Here is a 22,187-nt window from a genome sequence, read left to right on the forward strand (position 1 = left end):
AGTCAAAACTATCCTTTAGCTAGCGTTAAGAAAAATTATCGTCAAAGTGGAACCTTTTGCTGATGTAACAAATTCGAAAGTACTGGGATTGGCTTCCACCAATCGATGTATGACGTCAATCTGCTCCCATGTCTTGGCGAGGGCGTCCTTGTATTGAGTCTTACAGTCCACATAGGCCACCCAAAACTATTGATGGTGTACATACAAAATAACGTACTTGCTTCAACTTCAATTGAGATTAATAATTTCGGGTTGCCAACATTATACCTGAGCTCCGACCTGACCCTGGCGCAGTCTGTTGATGTCTGTATGAGACGACGGAGAACTGGCCCATGGCTCCAATTTGGTCAAGTCAGTTATATTCAAGGCTGCGATTTGATTTTTGGCGTAATTACGCAGAGTCCACGGAAAATCATTGTGACTGCAATCAATTTAAAATAAAATGAGAAACTTGTACACACTTTAAATTTAATCAATCGTTTCATCCTTACCCATCAATAAGCGGAACTCGTTCCAGAACACCTCTAGCTTGTTTTAAATAATTCTCTTTGGTAGCCGGATCGAAGCGTCTGTAGCGAGAGCTGTGGATCCCCTCCGCAACCAACAGAAGTGATAAAACAATTAAACTCAGTTTCATTTCGTATACCTTCAAACGTGAATTTGTCTCTACTGGTATTTTATTCCGTCCGTCACTTGCAAGCAAAATCTCCAGAATGATTTGGAAGCGTGTTACATCTGCAACATTTTTGTCGGTAATTTACACACAATCAGCACTCGAAAACAACTTAATCTGGCAGTACACGAAGACGAAGAATGACTCTGTAATATTTTTTTATAACCCTGAAACTGAAATGTTACGTTGTAAGCAAGTCGTTGATCAAATTACAGATTCGGATGCCTTGATCTCGCTCGTAAATAACGTCTGATCCGCATTTATTGAACAAAAGATAAAAATAACTGTGTAGTTCTAATAGTAAACAGTGCACACAACAGGATCTTTGTCGACTTAAAATTAAAACCTTGTGAGCAAGGAATGCCGAGTAAATAATCGATTACTAGGCCTATCGTATGTTTCAAAAGTGTTGCAAGCCAAACGCTTTGTATGGTAAATTGGCATTGTATGATGATTGCTTGTCTTCAACAATTGAATCAAAAGAAAATGAAACGTGTCTGCAAAGAAGTCATAAAATTAAAAAAATTATTTGATTTACATTTTTCAAAAGGGGAATTACATAATCAATAGACGCGAATAGACGTCATTATTGAGTGCGTCATTTACAGCACTAGTACACAAATTATACCGTAATGTACGGCATAAACAGTTTAAATAATTCACCGACCCAATAAATATGTACAATTTGCATTGAGAGCTCTTCTCTCATTTCAAAATTCGTTCTCAATTAAGGTAGCACGGTCACCACTTTGTTTCCAATTATTGTCCGGCATCGGAGCGTTTACGGCTTGAAGTTGCGGAAACGGCTAAAAATTAAAACGCATAACAATTTAATTGCTTAACAAACCTCCAGAAAGCGAATGCATTACCCTTTCACACATTTTGTAGCAATTTTCCATATTTTGTACGACCGCAGCATTGTCGTCCTTATCTCTTCGCAGAAACTCGAAAATGGTAGCGAATAATCGGAGTTTGACGATGGCAACAATTGCTATTAAAACGAAGCAAGTGATGGGTATGCATGTTTTAGCTATCGTTTCAAATGACGATGACATCTGATCAAGAGTCATTGTCTCATTTTCTCTGTCCATTTCTTCTACTTCTGGGTCATCATATGACCACGCATCTGATTGACCATCGAGTAATTCACACTGATCGCCACTGAATCCAACTGGGCAACTAACAAACGAGAGATGTGCTACAATTTTGTAAAAATTTGTTAAACCTGTTCGAATGATTATGATCATTACCTGCAGCGCAAAACGGAATTCAAGAGAATAGTACAATCACCGTTGTGATAGCAAAAACCTGTACAAATATCAACATCGTCGGGTCTGGATGACGTCGATTCTAGAATTACCTCAGGCTGGCTCTTAACGATAACTTCTTTTGTTGGCTGACAAGTTTCTGATGAGGAAACCAGACAGCAATCTATTGGTTGACGACGAAATAGCACTACACTCATGACAGGATTACGAAATGTTCCCAGACTTAAGGGTCGCTTTGATGATCCGTCTTTTCTGAGAAACCAGAGTTTCTTATGATCGTAATCGCTCCAGTAAACATAGTCAACCCCCACCTTAATAATTAAAATAATGGTTAATCGACTATAAGAGAAAAATATGATATATTTGTTAGTTTAGCCTACCGCGAGGTTGACGACAAATTGCCCGGTACCCCGATAGATTTCGTGTCTTCCCGTTCCGTTCACGAAACTTCTTTCAATATGGAAATATCCATTAGGCAAACTCTCAGCCCAGTACAGTCTCTGTTCCATCACGTCTAGATCTAGAGAATTTGGCAGTAACAATTCGGTTTTGACAACAATTTCACGGTGACTTCCGTTGAGAAACGAACGTTCAATAGATGGATGAGAATTGTGAATGTTTGTCCAGTACATCATTCTAAAGTAACGAGATCAAAATGTCAGAAGTACTACTGATGCCTTTGCGAACTAACTACTATGCTGCCAGCTATCAGTATTGTTGAAATGAAAATGATTTCTTACCTCGTGCAGGGATCAGAAACCAACCCACGTGGTTTAGCATCGTATTCCAAAAAGTGGACTACCTCAACACCGGCCTTTTCATCTGAGTGAACTCGGTCATGGTCAATCCGGATACGACGAATGGATTTATTTAATCCATCAGTCCACAGCAAAACATTATCCACTGGATCATACGTCAGGCTCTCAACAGTTTCGTTACTCTTTTCTATGAATTTAAAACTTCAACATTAAACACTACTTATCGTCCATAGAATAGCATACTTATTGAATTACTTTCTACGATGTCTTCAACATTACGGCGAGATTCACTATCGAGGCTGACACTGAATATGTGACCATGACGATGTCGGATGTCGGAGAAAAAGAGTTTTTGTGTCGTGGCATCGTAAGCGAGGGCCGAAAATTTTGACGCATTGTAGGAATCCAGCGCCAGTGTTTGGTATGTGCTTCCATCTTTGAGAAACTCTAGTTTATCGCCGACAGCGATAATCAGATCTGTAAATAATACAAAATTATGATTCACACCTCAAGATATAAGTAGCTTTGTGGGAATTATTTGAATTGAATTTATTCAGATTTAATCGAAAGCCAGCACTTACCATCTTGTTTAACACTAAGAACGGCCGCAAGCTTTAAAGCCACGAAAATGAGTAGACGTCCAAACTTCATTCTTTGCGAACCAAGAAACTAAATCCAACTAATTCAGCTGCGTGAAACGTTGCTGCACTGATCAAGAGATGATGACGATTGTTTAATCGTCTCGTGTCACTGTTTTTAGTGCTCTAAATCGTTCGAGAACAAAAGCCCGTCTACTAGGTAGTTACTTGTGTTGTCGTTGCGCACGATTGAACTGCAATAGCAGAAAATTTTTCTGTCACGACCGATTGCGCAAAAAAAACCCGTTCATTGATCTCGCGGTCGAATAATTCGCGAAAGCCGGTCAGTGAAAGCTTGATTTGTATAGACTGCACTTTTGCGTGCGACTACCTTAGTCTAACGTCGCTCGGCAAAGTTCATTCTAAAAAGCAGCGTTGCTCTATTTATATGCTGCAGAAAAAGAAGGTGATGCAACTTTACTTTATATTGCGACACCTGTGCAGCAGACCTTTCGGCGGTTTTACCGCTATAAGACTGACGAAACTTTCAACTCAACTGTGGGAAAGTCAAAAATTGTTTTTCAAATGGGTAATTACCAGAATTGAGTTCACGTGATTTTGTTATCAACTCCTGTGATATCTGACTTTTTATAAACTTAGTGCAGATGTGTGCGGCTGTTTCTTTTCACAGCGGGTTTTCCCCTTTGTAAAAGTGAATGATGAATGAGCTCATTTTACAATGGCAAATATTCCCCAAATTCCTTCGAACGAAAGCTACGTATGTTATTTAATAAACTGGTCGGTTTTGTCAAGTGTACGGTATCTTCCAGACTGGTCCTTCATTTGTATTTTTAATTAATGAACTGGAACTTCTTCCGGTACAGGATGATTAGAAATCTTAGACAGAACGAGGTTACAAGTAAAACGCTAATCTTAAAACTTTATTTGAAAACAATGTCATAGATAATTTAATTTTAGTAGCCAATGAGAAAAAAACAATTTGACTTGGGATGAAATTTCAATGCACTACGGCGTTGCCTTCTCAACCATTGCATAAGAATTACTATAGTCGTCGAAATAATGAAATGGGAAAGTATCATCCTCGTTCTTGTTGGAAACGAATGCCAATCGCTGACAACCCATTGACTTCCACACTCGAAAGATAAGGGCGGCCACAATCCCCATTAAAATGAGACAAGTGCCGGTCAAACAAACAGCAATTGTAATTATTTCTGATTTTTCAGCGAAAGATTTTTCGGCTTGACCATCCTCCGACAGCATAGTGCAGTTGACAGGTTGATGGTGAATCACCACCAGACCCAACGCAGGATTGCGAAAAGTTCCAAGAGATAAGGGACTCCTCGATGACCCGTCCTTCCGCAGACACCAAATCTTCTTGTGATTGTAATCACTCCAGTACACGAAGTCATCGCCCACCTTTTTAATGATAATTATGATCAAGCAGGAATTATGTAATCTGGTTATACGGTTATAACGGTCGTACCGTGAGACTGATGACTATTTGACCGAGTCCGCGATAAATTGTCTCCCTTTCCGATCCGTTCACGAAGCTTCGCATAATATGGAAGTATCCATTGCGGAGACTCTCGGCCCAGTACAGTCTCTGCTCCATCACGTCGAGCGCTAACAAAATCGGCCGTAACAAGTCGGTTTCAATCAGGATTTCGCGTTGGCTTCCATTGAGAAATGAACGCTCAACAACGGGGCGCGAATTGTAAATGTTTGTCCAGTACAACATTCTATAAATAGAAAGAGGTAGTATAAATAACCGCGAAAATGTTAGTATGATTAAATTTTTACCTTGTGCAAGGATCGGAGACTATTCCCTGTGGTTTATCTTCGTCGTTCAGAAAATGAACTATCTCAACGCCAGCCTTTTCGTCCGAGGGATCATTGTCATGGTCAATCCGGATTCGACGGATGGATCGGTTGAATCCGTCGACCCAAAACAACATTTTGTCCACAGGATCGTACGTCAAACTCTCGACCGTTTCGTTAGAATTTTCTGTTGAGCAAAATTTTAAAAATCTACAATTGCAACAAGCGTTTCCTTATAAATAATAAAAGGTAAATTACTTTCAACAATATCTTTAACAAGATGAGGGGACTCTTCGTCAAGATTGACGCTAAAGATGTGCCCATGAATATGGCGCAGGTCGGAGAAAAATAATTTCTTTGTTGCAGGATCGTAAGCGAGAGCGGACAACTTTGACGCATTGTAGGAATCCAACGTCAGTGTTCGGGATTCCCTTCCGTTGATGAGAAATTGGAGTTGATCACCATCGGAAATTATGAGATCTGCATAAAGAAAATTGTTAATTACGTCGTCAACAAGGAGATAAAATAATTATTACCATTTTGTGTGATACTGCGTACGGTCACCACCGTAAAAGCTAACACAATAAAATAATAAACTTCCAATTGCATTTTTGCAATGTGAGAAATAAAATTTCCAATTGCAAAAGTTTTTAACCAGCAGCACTAGGATGTTTTAACTCGCTCTTCATTCGATGGAATAGTTTATTACCTCTGTTGGATTTCTCACCGCTCACTCTTGCGACTGCTCTAGATGAAGTGAAGACAAAAAAACAAACAATTTGAAGTGGACCCGTTCCGTGCACCCCCCTTCTTGCCTCCGGTTTGAACACCCGCGGTAGTCACGACCAATTATATGTAAATTCATGCCGTGGCCTCCATAATCAAAGAGCCGGCTACTAGTGAAATCAGCCGCAACTTTGATTTGACTTACATATTACTTTTGTTTTGTTCTGGGTATATTTCTCTTGGGCGGTTTCTTTCAAGTCGCTCAAAGCGCTACATACCTTTAACTGCATAATATACACAGTATTCCGGTATCACGAAATAATGCGCTTGATGCTCAAACAACCGCTGATAGCTAGGTAGTCAGTAACCTTTCAAGAATTTGAATCATTTCGTGTTCAACAGGGCTGATTGACAACTGTATCAAATGAGACAATAATTTCCGTGAACTAGTTCAAACTTGGCGCGACTTCGCGAAAGGGAATAATCCCCAACTGTGTTAGAAATTCAAATAATTAAACAAAACAAAAATAGTCGACAAATTATTCTATAAAAAGATACAAAAATTTCGTCATGTGATAGTTAATAGGTTACGTTTAGAGAAAGTAGTACAACAAGGTTTTGTACAAAATAAGATGATGATAAAAAAACGAAAAAATATACTTAGAATATGAAGAATACTGGATTATTCTGCCATATCATATCGCTCTTTCACATGCTGTGTACACATTATTATTGCTGCTGCCATTTTCTAAATTCTGGAAGGCGAAAGTGCCCTCGTTTTTCTTGGACAGCACCAACGGTCGCCTATTGTCTTTCAATCGGATAACTAAAACGGCAGCCATTGCCAGTACCATGAGAAGGGTAATAGTCGAGAAAATGATGGTTAATGTCTCTCCATCCGCTCTGTATGCCTGATGGTGAAATTTCACCAGGCTGCAGTCAAGAGGCTGGTGGCGAAACACCACCACACCCGTCGCCGGATACCGGAATGTTCGCAGGATAATGGGTTTCTCTGAAGATCCGTCCTTTCGTAGCGACCAGAGTTTCTTGTGACTGTAATCAGTCCAGTAAACATAGTCCTCGCCCACCTTCATCGTGAATAAGATTATTATAAATCAATCTGGATGGACTAGAAGAGATGAATGTTTAATTGTACTACCGTGAGACTGACGATAAAACTGCCCATTCCACGGTAAAATTCTTGCCTTCCGGTTCCATTCACGTAGCTTCTTTCGATTCGGAAGTAGCCGTTGTGAAGGTCTTCAGCCCAGTAGAGCATCTGCTCCATAATATCGAGGTCAAAGGCATTGGGCAGTAACAAGTCGGAATGAAGAACGATTTCACGGTGACTTCCGTTGAGAAACGAACGCTCAATAGTTGGATTAGAATCATGAACGTTCGTCCAATACAACATCCTAAATGAAAATGATAAAAGCCGCTATGAGATTCGGTCGTTATCAATTTTTAGATAAATTTTGTTGAACCTTGTACAGGGATCGGAAACCAATCCCCGCGGTTTAGCGTCATTTTCCAAAAAGTGGACGATCTCAATTCCGTCCTTCTCTTCAATGTGAATGGGGTCGTTATCAATCTGCACCCGACGGATGGCTCGATTCAATCCGTCTGTCCATAGCAGCATTTTGTTCACAGGATCATAAGCCAAGCTCTCGACAGTTTCATTATTGTTTTCTGTCACACGATAACAAATGTTTAGGTTAAAGAATAAAATTGATAATGAATTAGTAATTAAGTATCCAATTACTTTCTACGATATCTTCGACGGGACGGTGGGATTCATTGTCGAGACTGACGCTGAAGATGTGACCGTAGTGATGGCGCTGGTCGGAGAAAAAGAGTTTCCGTGTTGTGGCATCGTAAGCGAGGGACGATAACTTTGTTGCGTTGTAAGAATTAAGGGTCAGCGTTCGATACGCATTTCCATCGGTGAGAAATTCGAGCTCATCACCGACAGCAATGATGAGATCTACAAAATAAGGCGACATTAATTTAGTAGCTAATTTTTAAAATGTTGCAAAATAAGCTATTTCATGAACGCTAGCCAAAGTCCAGATAAAGTTATCAATTTAAGAACATTGTAATAATTGAAAATAAACTTACTGTTGTGCTGGACACTGCCAAAAGTCACAGCCATGAAAACAATTAAAATTAAATGGATTTTCAATAGCATTCTTTTAAGAATTTCTTCTCAGCGCAACGGAATAATAGAATAATGATTTTGGGCTGACGACTTTCTCTTCTTTCGTACTGATGGAGACTGGGGGCTGAGTGGCTTTTTTAAAACCTACATGTGTTGCTTTTCATTCAAGTAATCTGACCAATCTGAGCTCTTGTATATATAGGTTAGGCTTACTGCGCAGGCTGCCGAAGAAACGACGTAGTGATGAGCTGGATAGCGCTGGATAGTTTTGACCCGAGACGGTTATGTAAGAAACCGTCGACCCCGCGCAGTCAAATGGCCAGCTAAAACTCAGTCGTAGTAGTCGCAGTTGTGGTTTGCTGAACCCAGAGGACAGTGTATAGGAACATGTAATCTGGTGTCACCCATCACATCCGTGTGTTTGTAAACACGCAAAAGAGATTGATTACGAAATTTTAAATACAAGCGTGATAGACTAACGCCCTTCCCATCGGTTTGCGTCCGTCGTAATAGACGATTTAACCCGATTTTCAAGTTAAATAAAGTTTTCACTTTATTTGTATGACTGATCCTGGTAAAAGATAGACAAATTAAATTATTTATTGCACAGAAACTTGTGATATTAACTGACCTAAAGCAACAAACGTTATCAACTTGAACGACGCACTAAGAAATAATCGGATTATAGGCGTACCCACGCCCATTCAGTCGATAGTTTTCCCATTACATTGAGTTACATGGTGCCTAAGGTCGGCTAGCCAAAACTTTTAAGTAGGTGACTGAACACAAACAAAATAAACTGGTAATCTGACTTCCATAGACTATGGAACCGAGAGCTCGTGTTTAGTTGGATGCAATCTGGAATCCAACTTTGCTCTAGGCACCCAAAGTCAGAAGAGTACAGCCGTATTACGGTTTGTTGTGTAACCATGTACGGTTCAGTTTGAGAAACGAGGTTAACATTTTTCAATAAAAGTAAATAGTAGAGTATAGAAGATTAAACATATATGACAACACTTGCCGAATCTGCTCCCCCGTTTAACAGCAGAGAACCTATTTACACGCAATTGGATGTGTTAAGGAGTCTAAAAGTTAAACACGAATTAATATGCTATAAGCATTGCTGTCCAGCAAAAAGCCAACTAAATAATTAGCAAAATAGTAAAACTGCAATGTCTGCAATTAACTGTATATTAAAATTCCAATGAGGAATGAAAACTAGAAAAATCATTACCCGACAATTTCAAAGGAACCAATGTGAAAACAGGAGGGAAATCATTTTCTATTGTAATAGTACAATGTAGAAACGTTTTCATTCGGTCGTCAACTTTACTGACTTGACCTGGCCGGTGCTACAGGGAAGGGACTCGGCGGGCAAATCAGTTTGCGGGATCCATTCGTCAAACGGCTTTACTCCGTCAGCAGCCATCTGATCACGCACCTGTAGAAGAAATAAAAGAGACTCTAGATAAGAAAGGATCTATTTTAAAAGCGGAGTAAAGGTCCTACCGCTTCCGCTCCTCTGAGAACTCGCAACAAGTTGAGCCCAGCAATTTTCTCCAGGTCAGCTTCTGCCCAGCCGCGAGCAAGAAGCTCAGCAAACAAATTCGGGTACTCGGACACATCTTTCAATCCTACTGGTACCCTGTAAACAGTTTAAAGGTAGCCTGTGATTGATTACAAATGTAAACACTTTTTAAAGGTTGGAGCTTTACTCAGTTATGCCATTGTAATCAGCTCCGATTCCAATGTGATCAACTCCCGCAACGTTTCGGATGTGATCCATATGGTCTAAAGTTGTATAATAATTATTTTATTAACTAAATTTAACTTAAAATGATTAAACGGGTTTATACTGGCGACGTCTTGAACTGTTGCCGTGGAACTGCAGGTGACGAAACTCGGGAAAAAGTTGACCATGACGACGCCTCCGTTTTGAGCCACCAATTGCAAAATATCGTCGGGTACATTACGCGTGTTGGTGCACAATGCGTACGCTGATGAATGAGAGAAAATGACGGGAGCAGTGCTTGTTTCCAGTGCGTCTCTCATCGTTTTGCGTGAAACGTGCGACAAATCAATCAGCATTCCCAATCGATTCATTTCCGCAACCACAGTCTGTTGTGTCAATTACAATTTAAATTCAATAATTACGTTATAATTTTATTTTTATTACAAATCTGCGTACCTTTCCAAATGGTGTGAGACCATCATGAACGGCCACGCCTCCTGGGTTGTCCACTTGCGAATTATCCGCCCTAAATCAAGAGATTTTAATATTATTTTCAATGTTTTATAAAAATATAAATTTCACCCATTACCAAGGAGTAGCGCACGAATGGGTCATGGTCATGTAGCGAACACCCATGTCGTACATCATGCGAAGAACGGCCAACGAGCTGTCGATGGAATGTCCACCTTCCACTCCGATGAGACTTCCGATTTTTCCTTGGCTGAAAGCATCCTCGATCCCTGTAATGATAAAAAATCGATTTTCACGTTTCAAACTTTCTAAACTAGCAAGTGCGGACCTTGTGCAGATGTAACAAACTCGAAAGTAGCTGGATTGGCCTCCACCATTCGATGCACAACGTCAATCTGTTCCCATGTCTTGGAGATGGCGTCTTTGTATTGGGTAGTGCAACCAACATAAGCCGACCAAAACTGAAAATGTGATAAAGAAATCACAATGGACATTATCAACAAATGAGATTGTGAAACACCGTTGCTGGCAAAATCACCTGAGCTCCAACTTTGCCCGTGCGCAATCGGTTGATGTCTGTATGCGACGAGGAAGAACTGGCCCATGGCTCCACTGTTGTCAAATCAGAAATGTCCAAGTCTCCTACCTGGTTTCTGGCTAAGTCGCGCAGGGTCATTGGGAAATCATTGTGCCTTTCATTGCGAGAAAAACATTAAATAGATTGCACAACCAAATAAATTTAATTATTTTATTTACCCATCAATAAGAGGAACTCGATCCAGGACAGCTCTTGCCCTGGTCATATACTTTTCGAATGCAAACTGCTCTAAACGACGAGTGGGAGAGCTGCGGATCTGCTCCGCCGCCAACAGGATGACGAGGTGAACGAAAATTAGCTTCATCTTAGTAGTCGACCGTCTAGAACTCAAATGATTCGTTATGGAAATTCCCAGGCTATCTTTCGCATATCCTGTCAATATAACGCGTCTGATATTCAAAACAAGATTACGTGTGTTTTGATAGACTGTGTCAAAAGTGCTATATTCAATCGCTTTTGTTTTATCCTTGATACACGATTATAAAATCAAGTGTAAACAAAAGCGTCTCGACATTTGATAATGTACTCAAATTACCTCTCAAATAAAATGTAGCCTATTGGTGTGTGCTGAAAATTAGAGTTACAAGTGAATCAGTAGAACTATCATTAACAACTAGTTGAGAAGAGCATCTAATATGTTAATAACAGGGGTAGTTTTCAATTAAAATTTAAATATCAGATAAAAATATGCAGATTTGGGAAAGGAAGAGAACGAATCTAAAATAATCCAATTTCTCTCTCTCCCCCTAAACTCAACTTCCTTATTTTGAAAACGCGCGAAATGGAAATCCATGATGGCGGCTGACAGTTTTCCATTTTCTTTCTCGAAACTAGGGGATGGTTGATGAAAAAATTGAAAATAGAGACAAGATCAAACATTACAAACAAGATTAACTTCGAAACAAGACATTTTGACCTTCAGACGTGTCCCTTTCTTTTGCATACCAACAAAGGACGAGTACATCGATATGCAAATGATTAATTATGAATAAATTTAAACCTTGTAACAGGTCAGCTGATTTTGTATTTTTAAAATACAACCACGAACGATAAGCGAAAACGATTATTAAAAACGGTAAGCAACTCCCACGTGCGATTTTAACACATACAGTAGGAAAGATAATGAATGTTCATAGTTTACAATGATTAAGACCCTAACAAGGCTATTAATGTCACGAAAAATGCATTTACTTGTTGAGCAACCTAGCTCTTGAGCAGCATCAATATTCACATTTGAGCAAGGTAGCACAATCACGGCTACCATCTTTCCAACTGTTCTCCTTAGCAGCAGAGTTTAAATCCTGTTGCTGTGGGCACGACTAAAAATGTTTTAATTACAATCAGAACATTAAAGATCTGGCAAACTGTTATAGAATTCAATGCAATTGCTATTACCCTTTCACACAATGAAAACGAGTTGCAGCAGTTCTCCAAATCTTCAACTAACATACTGTTTTCAGTTTTATCAGGACGATGTTTCAAAACTCTCCTTTTGAACACTCGGAGTTGCTTGCCATTCGTTAATTTCATCAACTGAACGCTGAGGATGACGACGATTACCAACAGAATAATGCAGATTGCGGTCAAACATATCAGTGATGTTATTTCGGCTCTGCTGTACTCATCGACAATAGTGTCACATTCCCGCCATGCAACGGACTTTTCACTGACCAATTCACATCTTTCTCCGCTGAATCCGACTGGGCAACTGCGACAATCAACAACGTAAGGTATTTTCAATTTAGATAATTAGTTTTTAAAATTACCTGCATCGCAGATCAGAGTTCACGTGAACACATTCCCCGTTGTTATAGCAAAACCCTAAACACAAATCGGCAACATCGTACTCTGGCTGAAATGGTGACTGCTCATGTATCGATAAATCAGATTGATCGATTGATTGATCAACTTCAGCAGACAAAAATTTGCTGCTGCAGTTCAGAGGCTCGTGGCGGAACACTACTAAACCCATGGCTGGTTGAGTGAATTTCCGAAGGATTATAGGATTTTTCGAAGAGCCATCCTTTGGTAGAGACCAAACATTCTTGTGATCATAGTCGCTCCAGTAAACGTAATCAGATCCCACCTTTTACATTAATTCATATTATAATCTATGTTGAGAAAATCCAAATTTTCGATGGCTGTGTACCGTGAGACTGACGATGAACTGACCGATGCCCCTATAAACTTCTTGTCTTGCAGTTCCGTTCACGAAGCTCCTTTCAATACGAAAATAGCCGTTGCGGTGGTTGTCAGCCCAGTAGAGAATTTGCTCGGTCACGTCCAGATCGAGTGCGTTCGGTAACAACAGATCGTCTTCGATAAGGATTTCACGCAAACTGCCATCTAAATGCGAACGCTCAATAGTTGGACGAGACATGTTTCTATTTGTCCAATACATTTTCCTGGAAAAGTAGGAATGAATTTACTCATACGTCATCGCAATAAAACTAAATCGAATTCTTACCTCGTACAAGGATCGACCACCAAGCCACGTGGTTTCTCTTCACTGTTTAAAAAGTGGACAACTTCAACAGCTGCATTCTCTTCTACGTGAATGCCGTCGTGATCGATTTGAACTCGACGGATGGATCGATTAAACCCGTCTGTCCAAAGCAGCATTTTATCCACAGGATCGTACGCCAAGCCCTCGACAGTTTCGTTATTGTTCTCTACGTCATCAAACAAAAGGTAGTTATATATTTGACTTTCGAATAATAATAATAAAGAATATTTAATTACTTTCAACGATATCTTCAACAGGATTCTGACGAAATTCGTTGTCGAGTTTGACGCTGAAAATGTGGCCATGACGATGACGCCTGTCGGAGAAGAAAAGTTTCTTTGTTGTGGCATCGTAGGAGAGAGCGGACAACTTGGACGCATTGTAGGAATCCAACGTCAGCGTTCGGGACTCACTTCCATTGGCGAGGATTTCAAGCTGATCGCCAACGGCAATGAGGAGATCTGTACGTGTTTACGGAAGACGATATTTAATACGTGAGTGACACTCTCCAGCTGTTAACAGATAAGATAATGTGTGTTTTGGGAAGGTCTTGGTCTTGGCTTCCAAGAACGTATTTAATACGTGAGTTTTGGGTAACATGTGTACGTGTAGGGGGGTGAGTACGTGACTAAAGGCATGTCCGAAATTTGAATCGGTATGAATCAGTTACGTAAAAATAGCAAAGTTAATTCGCACCAAGTCGTACAATTTAATAACTTCTACGTCAAATGGATTAAATATTACTCTAGTATTCTTCACACAACATTGAACTACAATTTTAAAAAATATTGTTGATTTTACTATGTGAAATTATGTAAGAAATTATGTAAAATTTTACTTACCATCGTGTTTGAAGATGCTGCCGGCTACCAGCGTGAAAGAAAGAAACATCAAGACTGTCTTAAATGACATTTCAAAAGTATTGAAAAAATATCTGAAGCAGATTTCCTATTTTCTTCTGATTCAGCTGTAATTAGATTTAATCCTTTTAAGTTGATTGAAGAGACTCACTTCAGCAGCTTGTTAGAGCGTTAATCACTTTCTTAGCTGCTCTAGATCGACTAAGGCGAGCGAAGCAACAGCTATTCAGCTTTATACGATTTTCTCCAGACATGCTTGATCTTTAACCAGTTTGTGTATGCAGATATTCTGATAACGAATATTTCCAAAACATTTTGAGTGTAGACAGCTGGTCAAAATTATAGCCCTATTTTGTCTTTACATCCTAACTAATAATTTTGAATTTAACTTAACCACAGTATTCCACCTATTATTAGCCAAGCAAAAATTTACGCAATCAACTATGCATTCAAATAATATCGTATTTGTACCTTTTTTCGACGACAGGAAGCGCACATCAGCTGGATTCAAATGTACCCTGATCTCTGGACAAGGCCAAGTGTAAAATTTTCTAGTAGATTAAGCACATCATATCACATCTATAAAGCAGACGAGGCGTTGAAATCTGAAAAGGAATGATATAGGCTATGATGACGACGAGATAAGGCGACCTACCCGAGCTCACCGTCGCAGGTAAGATTAATCCCCCGGCCAAAGGATTTTTTCGCGTTATCTTATAAACGGACAGGCTAGTGTGGAAGTAACGTCGGGAGCTACAAGGGCAATTTTTCAGTGGTGTCAAGTATCTTACTAGAGCAAGGTCGATTTGACATTGCCTCTGGACTAGTTTGTAAGTCAAACACGCATCTTCCCTTTCGAGTCATTAGATAGCTGCACATCTACTCATACAGGTGAGTGTTTCATTTTTTCATTCTTTGATTGCACCACATTTAGTTGTTTCTTATTTGGAATATTTGGATTATGTAACTTGTCATAACTACAAATGCGTATGTTGACTATTCTTTTGAATTTGTGATAATCTCATTATAATTTGATTTTCTATACGAAATGTTTTAATTTTGCGAGTATTTTAATTTTGATGCGTTAATCATAATTTCATCGTTATAGCTCATGTGACAAGGTTTTCAACACGTACGTCGTGTTAGTATTTTATGACAGTTGATTGCTCAAGACCTTTTAATCGACTTTTGTTGTTATCACAGTCCAGGGCAAACAAAGAATTTTTCAATTCGGGGCTTTTTCAATATGCTCGTCGCCATTCCTGTGCCGAGCATTTATCTTACAAGTATAGTTTGCGTCATTTCTAAATTTATTTTTTCCTCCAGGAGAAAATAGCAGTACTCTGATTGGCTGGCACCCATATCAGACATCCACTGACAACGAAATGTCCGTCGGTGCCTCCAAATTAATGGAGGAAGACATTGAATTCAGCGATGAAGAGGAAAATCCTCTCAATGGACCTTCCAGGTATGCATGGCCCATTTTTAAAACATTAGACTTAAATTGCTTACACATGTTCCAGGGCAATTATTTGATATAATGTGCCTGTTTCGCAAGTTTTGTATATTAATCATGTTATCAAAGTTTACGAGACCACCCCAGAGTTTGTTAACAGATGATAAGAGCAACTATCTCCGATATCGCAATGGTAAATGTCACGAAAGGCGTCATATAATTCCGTCTGAGATTAGGAGCTCATATGCGTTGCTCAATTCAACGTTTACATTCCTTGCACCTTTGCAAAGTTTTCCCTGTTATTATCGGCTGTTTATAATTAATTCTTATTTGTTTGTTTTTTTCCTCCTTTCCCATCGTCATAGCGAAGAGGAAAGGAAAGGATGGGATCTCTTTCGGACGAAGCCGCCCAAAGACACGACGGGATCCTTGGCCAGCGCCGCCACCGTCAAGGCCTTTTCGAAAATCGCCAAAGTCATTGCCTACATCGTGACTTTCCTCATCTTTTTAACGGGCGCCGTTATTGCTAAGGGCACCCTCCTGTTTATGACGTCACAAATCAAAATCACGGACAAGAAACCCGACGTCCAACATGGATACTGCAGCACACGTAATTAGAATTTGTCACGATAGTATTACGGTCATGAATGATTGAAATGTCTGAAACTGGATCAAATAGGAGCCGGAAGAGAAATTGAAGCGTCCGTCAGCATGGAAGAGCGAGTCGGCTGGGTTTGGGCCATCTTTTTCTCTTTTGTCGTTCCGGAATTATTCATGTGGTTCCGTTCGACTCGAATTTGCCTCTTCCGCACCTGGAGGAAACCCACCGGATTGGAATTCCTCATCCTGACGACATTCGAAACGCTTCACGTGATCGGTCTGGCCCTTCTCGTCTACCTGGTCCTGCCCAACCTCAAAGTGGTCGAGGCCGTCATGTTGACCAATTGCGTCTGCCTCATACCGGGAATTTTGAAAATCTTCTCCCGTTTCAACGAGAAACACAGCGACCGGACCCGACACTTGTTGCTCACCGCCGACGGTTTGGCCGTCGTCGCCCAGCTGAGCGGTCTCTTTTTATGGGCTGCAATTGGCTGGACTGCAACCAACAACGCCGTCTGGATCTTGCCCTTTTCACTCCTGCTCACTTCATTCGGCTGGTGGGAGAATTACGTGGACAAAGACTCTCCCTTTGGTAACCAACAGCTCTATCATTTTCCCAGCAAATGTTTTATCAATAACAATTAATTTTATTCGTTCCAGTTGTCATCAAATATTTGGGAGGCATCAAAGAGAACATGAAATCCATCAGATATTTCAGCTACATGTTCCTGACCGTCTGGAAGGTCCTCCTTTTCTTCGTTTCCATGTTGTGCATCGACTGGATCGTTGTCGGATCGGTGAATCATTTGTTCGACTACTTTTACGTCGCCTTCCATGAGCATCCGTACAACGTGACCGAGGTCCAGCTGCCCGATCAAGGGACTCGCATGACCAGCACAGTCAGCGGTTCCACCGGAACGGTGACGCAAACCGAAACTTTGATCGCATTGCCAAACACAGCGGCCTACGTTTTCTGCATCCAGGCCGGAACAGCTCTGGCTTGTTTCCTGGCCGGCAAATTTGCCTGCAAGATCCGGATCCAGCTGGTCGGTTTCGCTCTGCCCATCAATTTGGCCGTGCCGACGACCATCACGCTGCTCATCACCTTTTGCGGATTGAGAATGGGCAACGCTTGCTACTTCTCCGACGTCATCCCTCCGCACTTGTTCTTCGAGTGCCCGGACGGCGGATATCTCCTGGACACCCTGACCAATCAACACGCCTGGGCCTGGGTCTTTTGGCTCATTTCCCAAGCCTGGATCACGGCTCACAACTGGACGCCAAAGTGCGGGCGACTTGCCACCACGGAGAAACTCTTCGTCCACCCGTTCTACAACGCCTTCCTGGTTGACCAGTCGATGGCCATGAACCGGAGACGGGATGACGATGTCGAAGTGGAGACGGAAGAGCTCAAGCAGATCGACTCGACCGATGTGGAGCTGAGCCAAAAGTACGGCTACGACAAACCCATCGATCCGAACCACAGCGATTCCGATTCCGAGAGCAGCGCCGACTCGGTGGCCAACAAAGTCAATCCGACCGATTACATCACCCGCATCTACACCTGCGCCACCATGTGGCACGAAAACACCGAAGAGACGGTTAATTAATAATAATTATTTATTTTAATTATGATTTAATTTTTATTAATTATTATTTAATTTTATTTATTTAGGTCACCTTCTTGAAGTCCATTTTCTACTTGGACGACGACCAGTGCGCCAGGCGATTGGCCCAGCAGTACTTAAAGGTATGAAATTGATTTATTTTTGTTTTTCTAAATTAATTACGTTAATTGCATAATTAACAGGTGGTCGATCCGGATTATTACGAAATCGAGACGCACATCTTCTTTGACGACGCCTTCGAGCTGAGCGATGAAGATGAAGATGAAATGGTGGTCAATTCTTACGTGAAAATGTTGATCGGATGCATGGACGAGGCGGCCTCGTTCGTCCACCAGACCAACATGCGCATCCGCGCTCCCAAAAAGTACCCGACGCCTTACGGCGGCCGCTTGGTTTGGACTCTGCCGGGCAAAACGAAAATCATTTGCCATTTGAAAGACAAGCAGAAAATCCGGAACAGGAAGAGATGGAGTCAAGTCATGTACATGTACTACTTGCTGGGCCACAAGCTCATGGAACTGCCCATTTCGGTTGATCGCAAAGCCGTCATCGCTCAGAATACCTATTTGCTGGCCCTCGATGGCGACATTGATTTCATGCCCAACGCCGTCCAGCTCCTCATTGACTTGATGAAAAGGAATCAGAATTTGGCGGCCGCTTGCGGACGCATCCATCCCGTCGGATCCGGTAAAAAACAAAAAATCAAATTTTAATTTTAACAGTTTAATGCAATTGAAAATGACACAACAGGTTTGATGGCCTGGTATCAAATGTTCGAATACGCCATCGGTCATTGGCTTCAAAAGGCTACCGAGCACATGATTGGCTGCGTCCTCTGCAGTCCCGGATGCTTTTCGCTCTTCCGCGGCAAATGTCTGATGGACGACAACGTCATGGCCAAGTATACGACGAAATCGAGCGAAGCCCGTCACTACGTCCAGTACGATCAGGGCGAGGATCGTTGGCTGTGCACGCTCCTCCTTCAGCGCGGCTACCGGGTCGAGTATTGCGCCGCCAGCGACGCCTTCACCCACTGCCCGGAAGGATTCGACGAATTTTACAACCAGCGCCGTCGCTGGGTACCGTCCACCACGGCCAACATTCTGGATCTCCTGGGCGACTACAAGAGCGTCACCAAAGTCAACGACAACATTTCATTCCCTTACATTTGCTACCACGTAAGTTCCATGTTTAAAATCCCGAATAGAATTATTCATCACATCCGCTTTGTAGATTTTGTTGATGGTCGGAACTGTTATCGGACCCGGAACCATTTTCCTGATGATTGTCGGCTCCTGGAGCGTGGCTTTCCACGTTGACAACTGGACCAGTTTCTGGATCAACTTGGTACCCATCATGTTGTTTATCATCATCTGTCTGACATGCAAAGCCAAATTCCAGGTAAATACTGATTGTCTTTCTTTCTAAATGAATCAAATAGATTAACGTGATGTTGGTCTTTGCAGGTATTTGTGGCCCAAATTATGAGCGTCGCCTATTCGATTGTCATGATGGCCGTCATGGTGGGCATCATCCTTCAACTGTCGGAAGACGGATGGCTCTCCCCTTCCGGCATCTTTTTGGTGTTCACCGCTTCCAGTTTCATCGTGGCCGCCATTTTGCACCCGCAGGAATTTTGGTGTCTGCCGTGCGGATTGGTGTACTACTTGACGGTGCCGTCCATGTACTTGCTGCTCATCATCTACTCGGTTTGCAACCTCAACAACGTCTCGTGGGGCACCCGTGAAGCTCCCCAGAAGAAGAAGAAATCCGACGACAACGCCGAAGCCGCCGCGGCCGCCATGGTGGCAGCTCAAAAGAAGAACAAGGGCAACGCCCTGTTGAGCTTCTTCCAACAGACGTCGGGCAACAAACCGGAAGACGAAGGATCGCTCGAGTTCTCGCTGGCCGGACTCTTCAAAATCATGTGCTGCGTCCACCGCAAGCCGGACAACGGCGAGAAACACCAACTCATTTGCATTTCCGAATCGCTGACGGCCCTCAACAAACGGCTGGACACCATCGAGAAGTAAATATAATAATAAATATTGGTAGTGAAATTAATTTGTTAAAATATTGTTCAATCAAATTTCAGGATCATCAATCCCAACTTTAACGGCCCGCGGAAGAGCTTCTCTCGCGGCGGATCGATTCGCGGGTCGGTTCGGGGCTCCGTCCGCGGAGTTCCGGTGGCTTCGACTTCCAGCGCCACGGATTCCAACAATCTGAGCGCTGTCAACGAGATGGAAGACAATGACATTTACGAAGAGTACAATGACAGCGACAGCCAAAGCAGCGAAATGATTGGTAAATAATTTGGGATAATATTATCAAATTTTATAAAATTCCTCCGCTGACGAGTGGTGCCATCTGTTAGTTATGAAAGAAGAGCGAGACAATCTGATCAATCCTTATTGGCTGGAGGACAAGGCCCTCGTCCGCGGTGTCGTCGATTTCTTGACTGGAAACGAAATTCAATTCTGGAAGGACATGCTCGAAAAGTATTTGTACCCCATCGACGAGGACAAGGCCGAACAGGTAACTAAATGATTGCGATTTATTCATTCATCCATTTAACTGTGATTGGCTTTGGACGTTAGGCTAAAATCGCAGCGGCCCTCAAGGACCTCCGTAACAAGAGCGTGTTTACTTTCTTCATTCTGAACGCGCTCTACGTGACGATCATCTTCCTGATGACGCTGGAGAAGGACAAAGTCCATCTCAACTGGCCTCTCGGCGTTCAGTACAACGTCAGCTACGAATATTTCGAATCTCCCAGCTGGCCGACGGTAAGAAAATTAATTACAATTTTCTTTTTAAAAAATCAAAACGATTTCATTGATGGACTCTAATTAGGTCAACGTGGAGATGACGTACCTCCAACTTGAGCCCATTGGTATGGTCTTCCTCTTGATGTTCGCTTCGGTCATGATCATCCAATTTGTGGCCATGTTCTTCCATCGCTTCGGAACGCTCTCCCAAATTATCGCCACCACCGAAATCAAGTCCTGCACCAAAAAGGTGCGTCTCTTTTCCAACTTTCTGTTGTTTTATTGTGCAAATATCTAAAAACATTTCCCGACAGATCGAAGACGTCTCCGACGACGCCTACCTGGAGAAGAACGCCGTCAAAATCGCCAAAGAATTTCAGCAGATTAAAGGCGAAGATGATCATTACGGTGTCTACGGCGATTATAAAAGGAAGGATCACGTCAGCCGTCGCCAGACCATCCACCGGTTAACCGAATCACATAAGAAGCCGCAATTCACGGGCAATCTGGATTCCCAATTCCGTAAGCGAATCGATTCCATCGCAGCCAACGTCGATATGAACGGTAAGAGAAAAAATGAACTTTTTTTAAATTTGTTGTTGGATGGATTGAAACATTTTCAAATGTATTTTTTGTTTCAAGATCCTGTCGTAAGGGGCAGGATGTCTATGCGACGGGACACGCTCCACAAGATGGTCGGCCGTCGCAGTACCGTCCTGCACGAAATGCGCCGCAGATCGTCTGTGGCTTTCCAGGACAACAATAAACGCCGGTCTAGCATGGCCATTGCGGGAACTCAGGAGGAGGATTCTGACTAGCCAACAGGCGAACACACGGGGGAATTACATACTAAGCATTATTATTAAATTCACCTTTATTTTACCTAATATTATTATTCGCAATAATTAGATTTTTCACTTCGTTAATCTAAACAAAAAATTCCATTTCCTTTTTCTTGTTGGATGATTGAAATGAACATGGTTCGATCGAAATGCGTCATTTTATAGCGTGACTGACCGTGAAAAAAGTGTGTGAAATGTGTCACCGTGTGGTAGCAAGTCGCCCGTAAAACAAATTTGCTCACAACGTCCGTAATCAGATCCCCCGCAGCAGCATTTTTTGGCTGACTCTGCTCCCGACAAGTCCACGCGAAAAAAGAAAACAGACACTAAATAACCAAAATGAAACATTATAGTGCGACTGTTTCACAGCTAAATAATTTTTTAATTCATTTCCCCCTTAGATTTCTTCGAATAATTTTTCAATGCCATTATTCGCACAGTTGTGTCTAATTCCTTATCCTTTTTTTTCTTATTATCGATGGCCCTCCCATTTCAGGATTTTGTTTAACTTTGGGGGGAGCTCCTCTATTTAAGGAGCTCAGTCGCAAAGTCACCCAAAGATTTTTTGAAAAAAACTTTTCCCCAATTTCCCCTGTGTAGTTTCACGGTGTTGGTGGCGGCGAGAGTTATTTGGCTGGGCTTGGTTTTCCCGTTTGTCATCCGGAATTCGCATCCATCTTGTGCGCTTCCATCCCCTCCCCCGCAGACTCGAGTGAACCCGAC

General features: G+C 41.8%; 6 protein-coding genes across 9 annotated transcripts in view; 1 reads left to right on the plus strand and 5 right to left on the minus strand.

The window, feature by feature from the left end:
• The window catches only part of LOC124313083 (dipeptidase 1-like), a 1,013,891-nt gene extending 1,013,099 nt beyond the window's left edge, over positions 1-792 (minus strand). Inside the window, exons 1-3 of the mRNA XM_046777800.1 lie at positions 492-792; positions 268-421; positions 54-186 (exon numbers count right to left, since the gene is read on the minus strand). Coding sequence (XP_046633756.1) covers positions 54-186; positions 268-421; positions 492-637 — 433 coding nt within the window. The 5' untranslated portion in view covers positions 638-792. The remainder of the gene's footprint in view (positions 1-53; positions 187-267; positions 422-491) is intronic.
• A 124-nt stretch (positions 793-916) lies between these two features.
• LOC124313049 (protein cueball-like) lies at positions 917-3,682 on the minus strand. The gene is made up of 7 exons (XM_046777738.1): positions 3,281-3,682; positions 2,955-3,176; positions 2,682-2,886; positions 2,322-2,577; positions 1,924-2,252; positions 1,543-1,852; positions 917-1,479 (listed from the first exon to the last, which is right to left on the minus strand). Exons 1-7 carry the CDS (start codon positions 3,348-3,350, stop codon positions 1,384-1,386), a joined length of 1,488 nt encoding a protein of 495 aa, XP_046633694.1. The 5' UTR covers positions 3,351-3,682; the 3' UTR covers positions 917-1,383.
• Positions 3,683-4,204: 522 nt separating this feature from the next.
• LOC124313165 (protein cueball-like) lies at positions 4,205-8,315 on the minus strand. Of its 4 annotated transcripts, none has more exons than XM_046777942.1 (6): positions 8,214-8,315; positions 7,961-8,144; positions 7,605-7,826; positions 7,327-7,531; positions 7,002-7,257; positions 4,205-4,714 (listed from the first exon to the last, which is right to left on the minus strand). In XM_046777942.1, exons 2-6 carry the CDS (start codon positions 8,028-8,030, stop codon positions 4,304-4,306), a joined length of 1,164 nt encoding a protein of 387 aa, XP_046633898.1. In that variant the 5' UTR covers positions 8,031-8,144; positions 8,214-8,315; the 3' UTR covers positions 4,205-4,303. The 4 variants fall into 4 exon arrangements, with proteins under 4 accessions (XP_046633898.1, XP_046633897.1, XP_046633900.1 ...); XM_046777943.1 differs by lacking the exon at positions 4,205-4,714 and adding an exon at positions 6,369-6,930 and having other exon boundaries at positions 8,214-8,308; XM_046777941.1 differs by lacking the exons at positions 7,002-7,257; positions 7,327-7,531; positions 7,605-7,826; positions 7,961-8,144; positions 8,214-8,315 and adding exons at positions 4,782-5,037; positions 5,099-5,303; positions 5,375-5,596; positions 5,653-6,527.
• Positions 8,316-9,175: 860 nt separating this feature from the next.
• Positions 9,176-11,275, minus strand: LOC124313119 (dipeptidase 1-like). The gene is made up of 9 exons (XM_046777857.1): positions 10,960-11,275; positions 10,742-10,895; positions 10,532-10,664; positions 10,322-10,472; positions 10,189-10,258; positions 9,857-10,118; positions 9,716-9,791; positions 9,510-9,645; positions 9,176-9,441 (listed from the first exon to the last, which is right to left on the minus strand). Exons 1-9 carry the CDS (start codon positions 11,103-11,105, stop codon positions 9,313-9,315), a joined length of 1,257 nt encoding a protein of 418 aa, XP_046633813.1. The 5' UTR covers positions 11,106-11,275; the 3' UTR covers positions 9,176-9,312.
• Positions 11,276-11,802: 527 nt separating this feature from the next.
• On the minus strand, positions 11,803-14,513 carry LOC124313048 (protein cueball-like). The gene is made up of 7 exons (XM_046777737.1): positions 14,150-14,513; positions 13,544-13,768; positions 13,269-13,473; positions 12,951-13,206; positions 12,568-12,887; positions 12,197-12,509; positions 11,803-12,120 (listed from the first exon to the last, which is right to left on the minus strand). The coding sequence occupies exons 1-7, from the start codon at positions 14,217-14,219 to the stop codon at positions 12,022-12,024; spliced, it is 1,488 nt and encodes a 495-aa protein (XP_046633693.1). The 5' UTR covers positions 14,220-14,513; the 3' UTR covers positions 11,803-12,021.
• Positions 13,676-21,614, plus strand: LOC124312796 (chitin synthase chs-2-like). Its single transcript, XM_046777260.1, has 17 exons — positions 13,676-13,801; positions 14,655-15,058; positions 15,494-15,635; positions 15,989-16,233; positions 16,303-16,815; positions 16,884-17,824; positions 17,899-17,973; positions 18,034-18,538; positions 18,602-19,029; positions 19,085-19,252; positions 19,318-19,880; positions 19,947-20,158; positions 20,229-20,389; positions 20,452-20,640; positions 20,708-20,872; positions 20,937-21,186; positions 21,265-21,614. The coding sequence occupies exons 3-17, from the start codon at positions 15,553-15,555 to the stop codon at positions 21,438-21,440; spliced, it is 4,674 nt and encodes a 1,557-aa protein (XP_046633216.1). The 5' UTR covers positions 13,676-13,801; positions 14,655-15,058; positions 15,494-15,552; the 3' UTR covers positions 21,441-21,614.
• Positions 21,615-22,187: the final 573 nt, after the last annotated feature.

The sequence above is a fragment of the Daphnia pulicaria genome, chromosome 9 (genome assembly GCF_021234035.1).
Source record: "Daphnia pulicaria isolate SC F1-1A chromosome 9, SC_F0-13Bv2, whole genome shotgun sequence".
NCBI lineage: Eukaryota > Metazoa > Arthropoda > Branchiopoda > Diplostraca > Daphniidae > Daphnia > Daphnia pulicaria.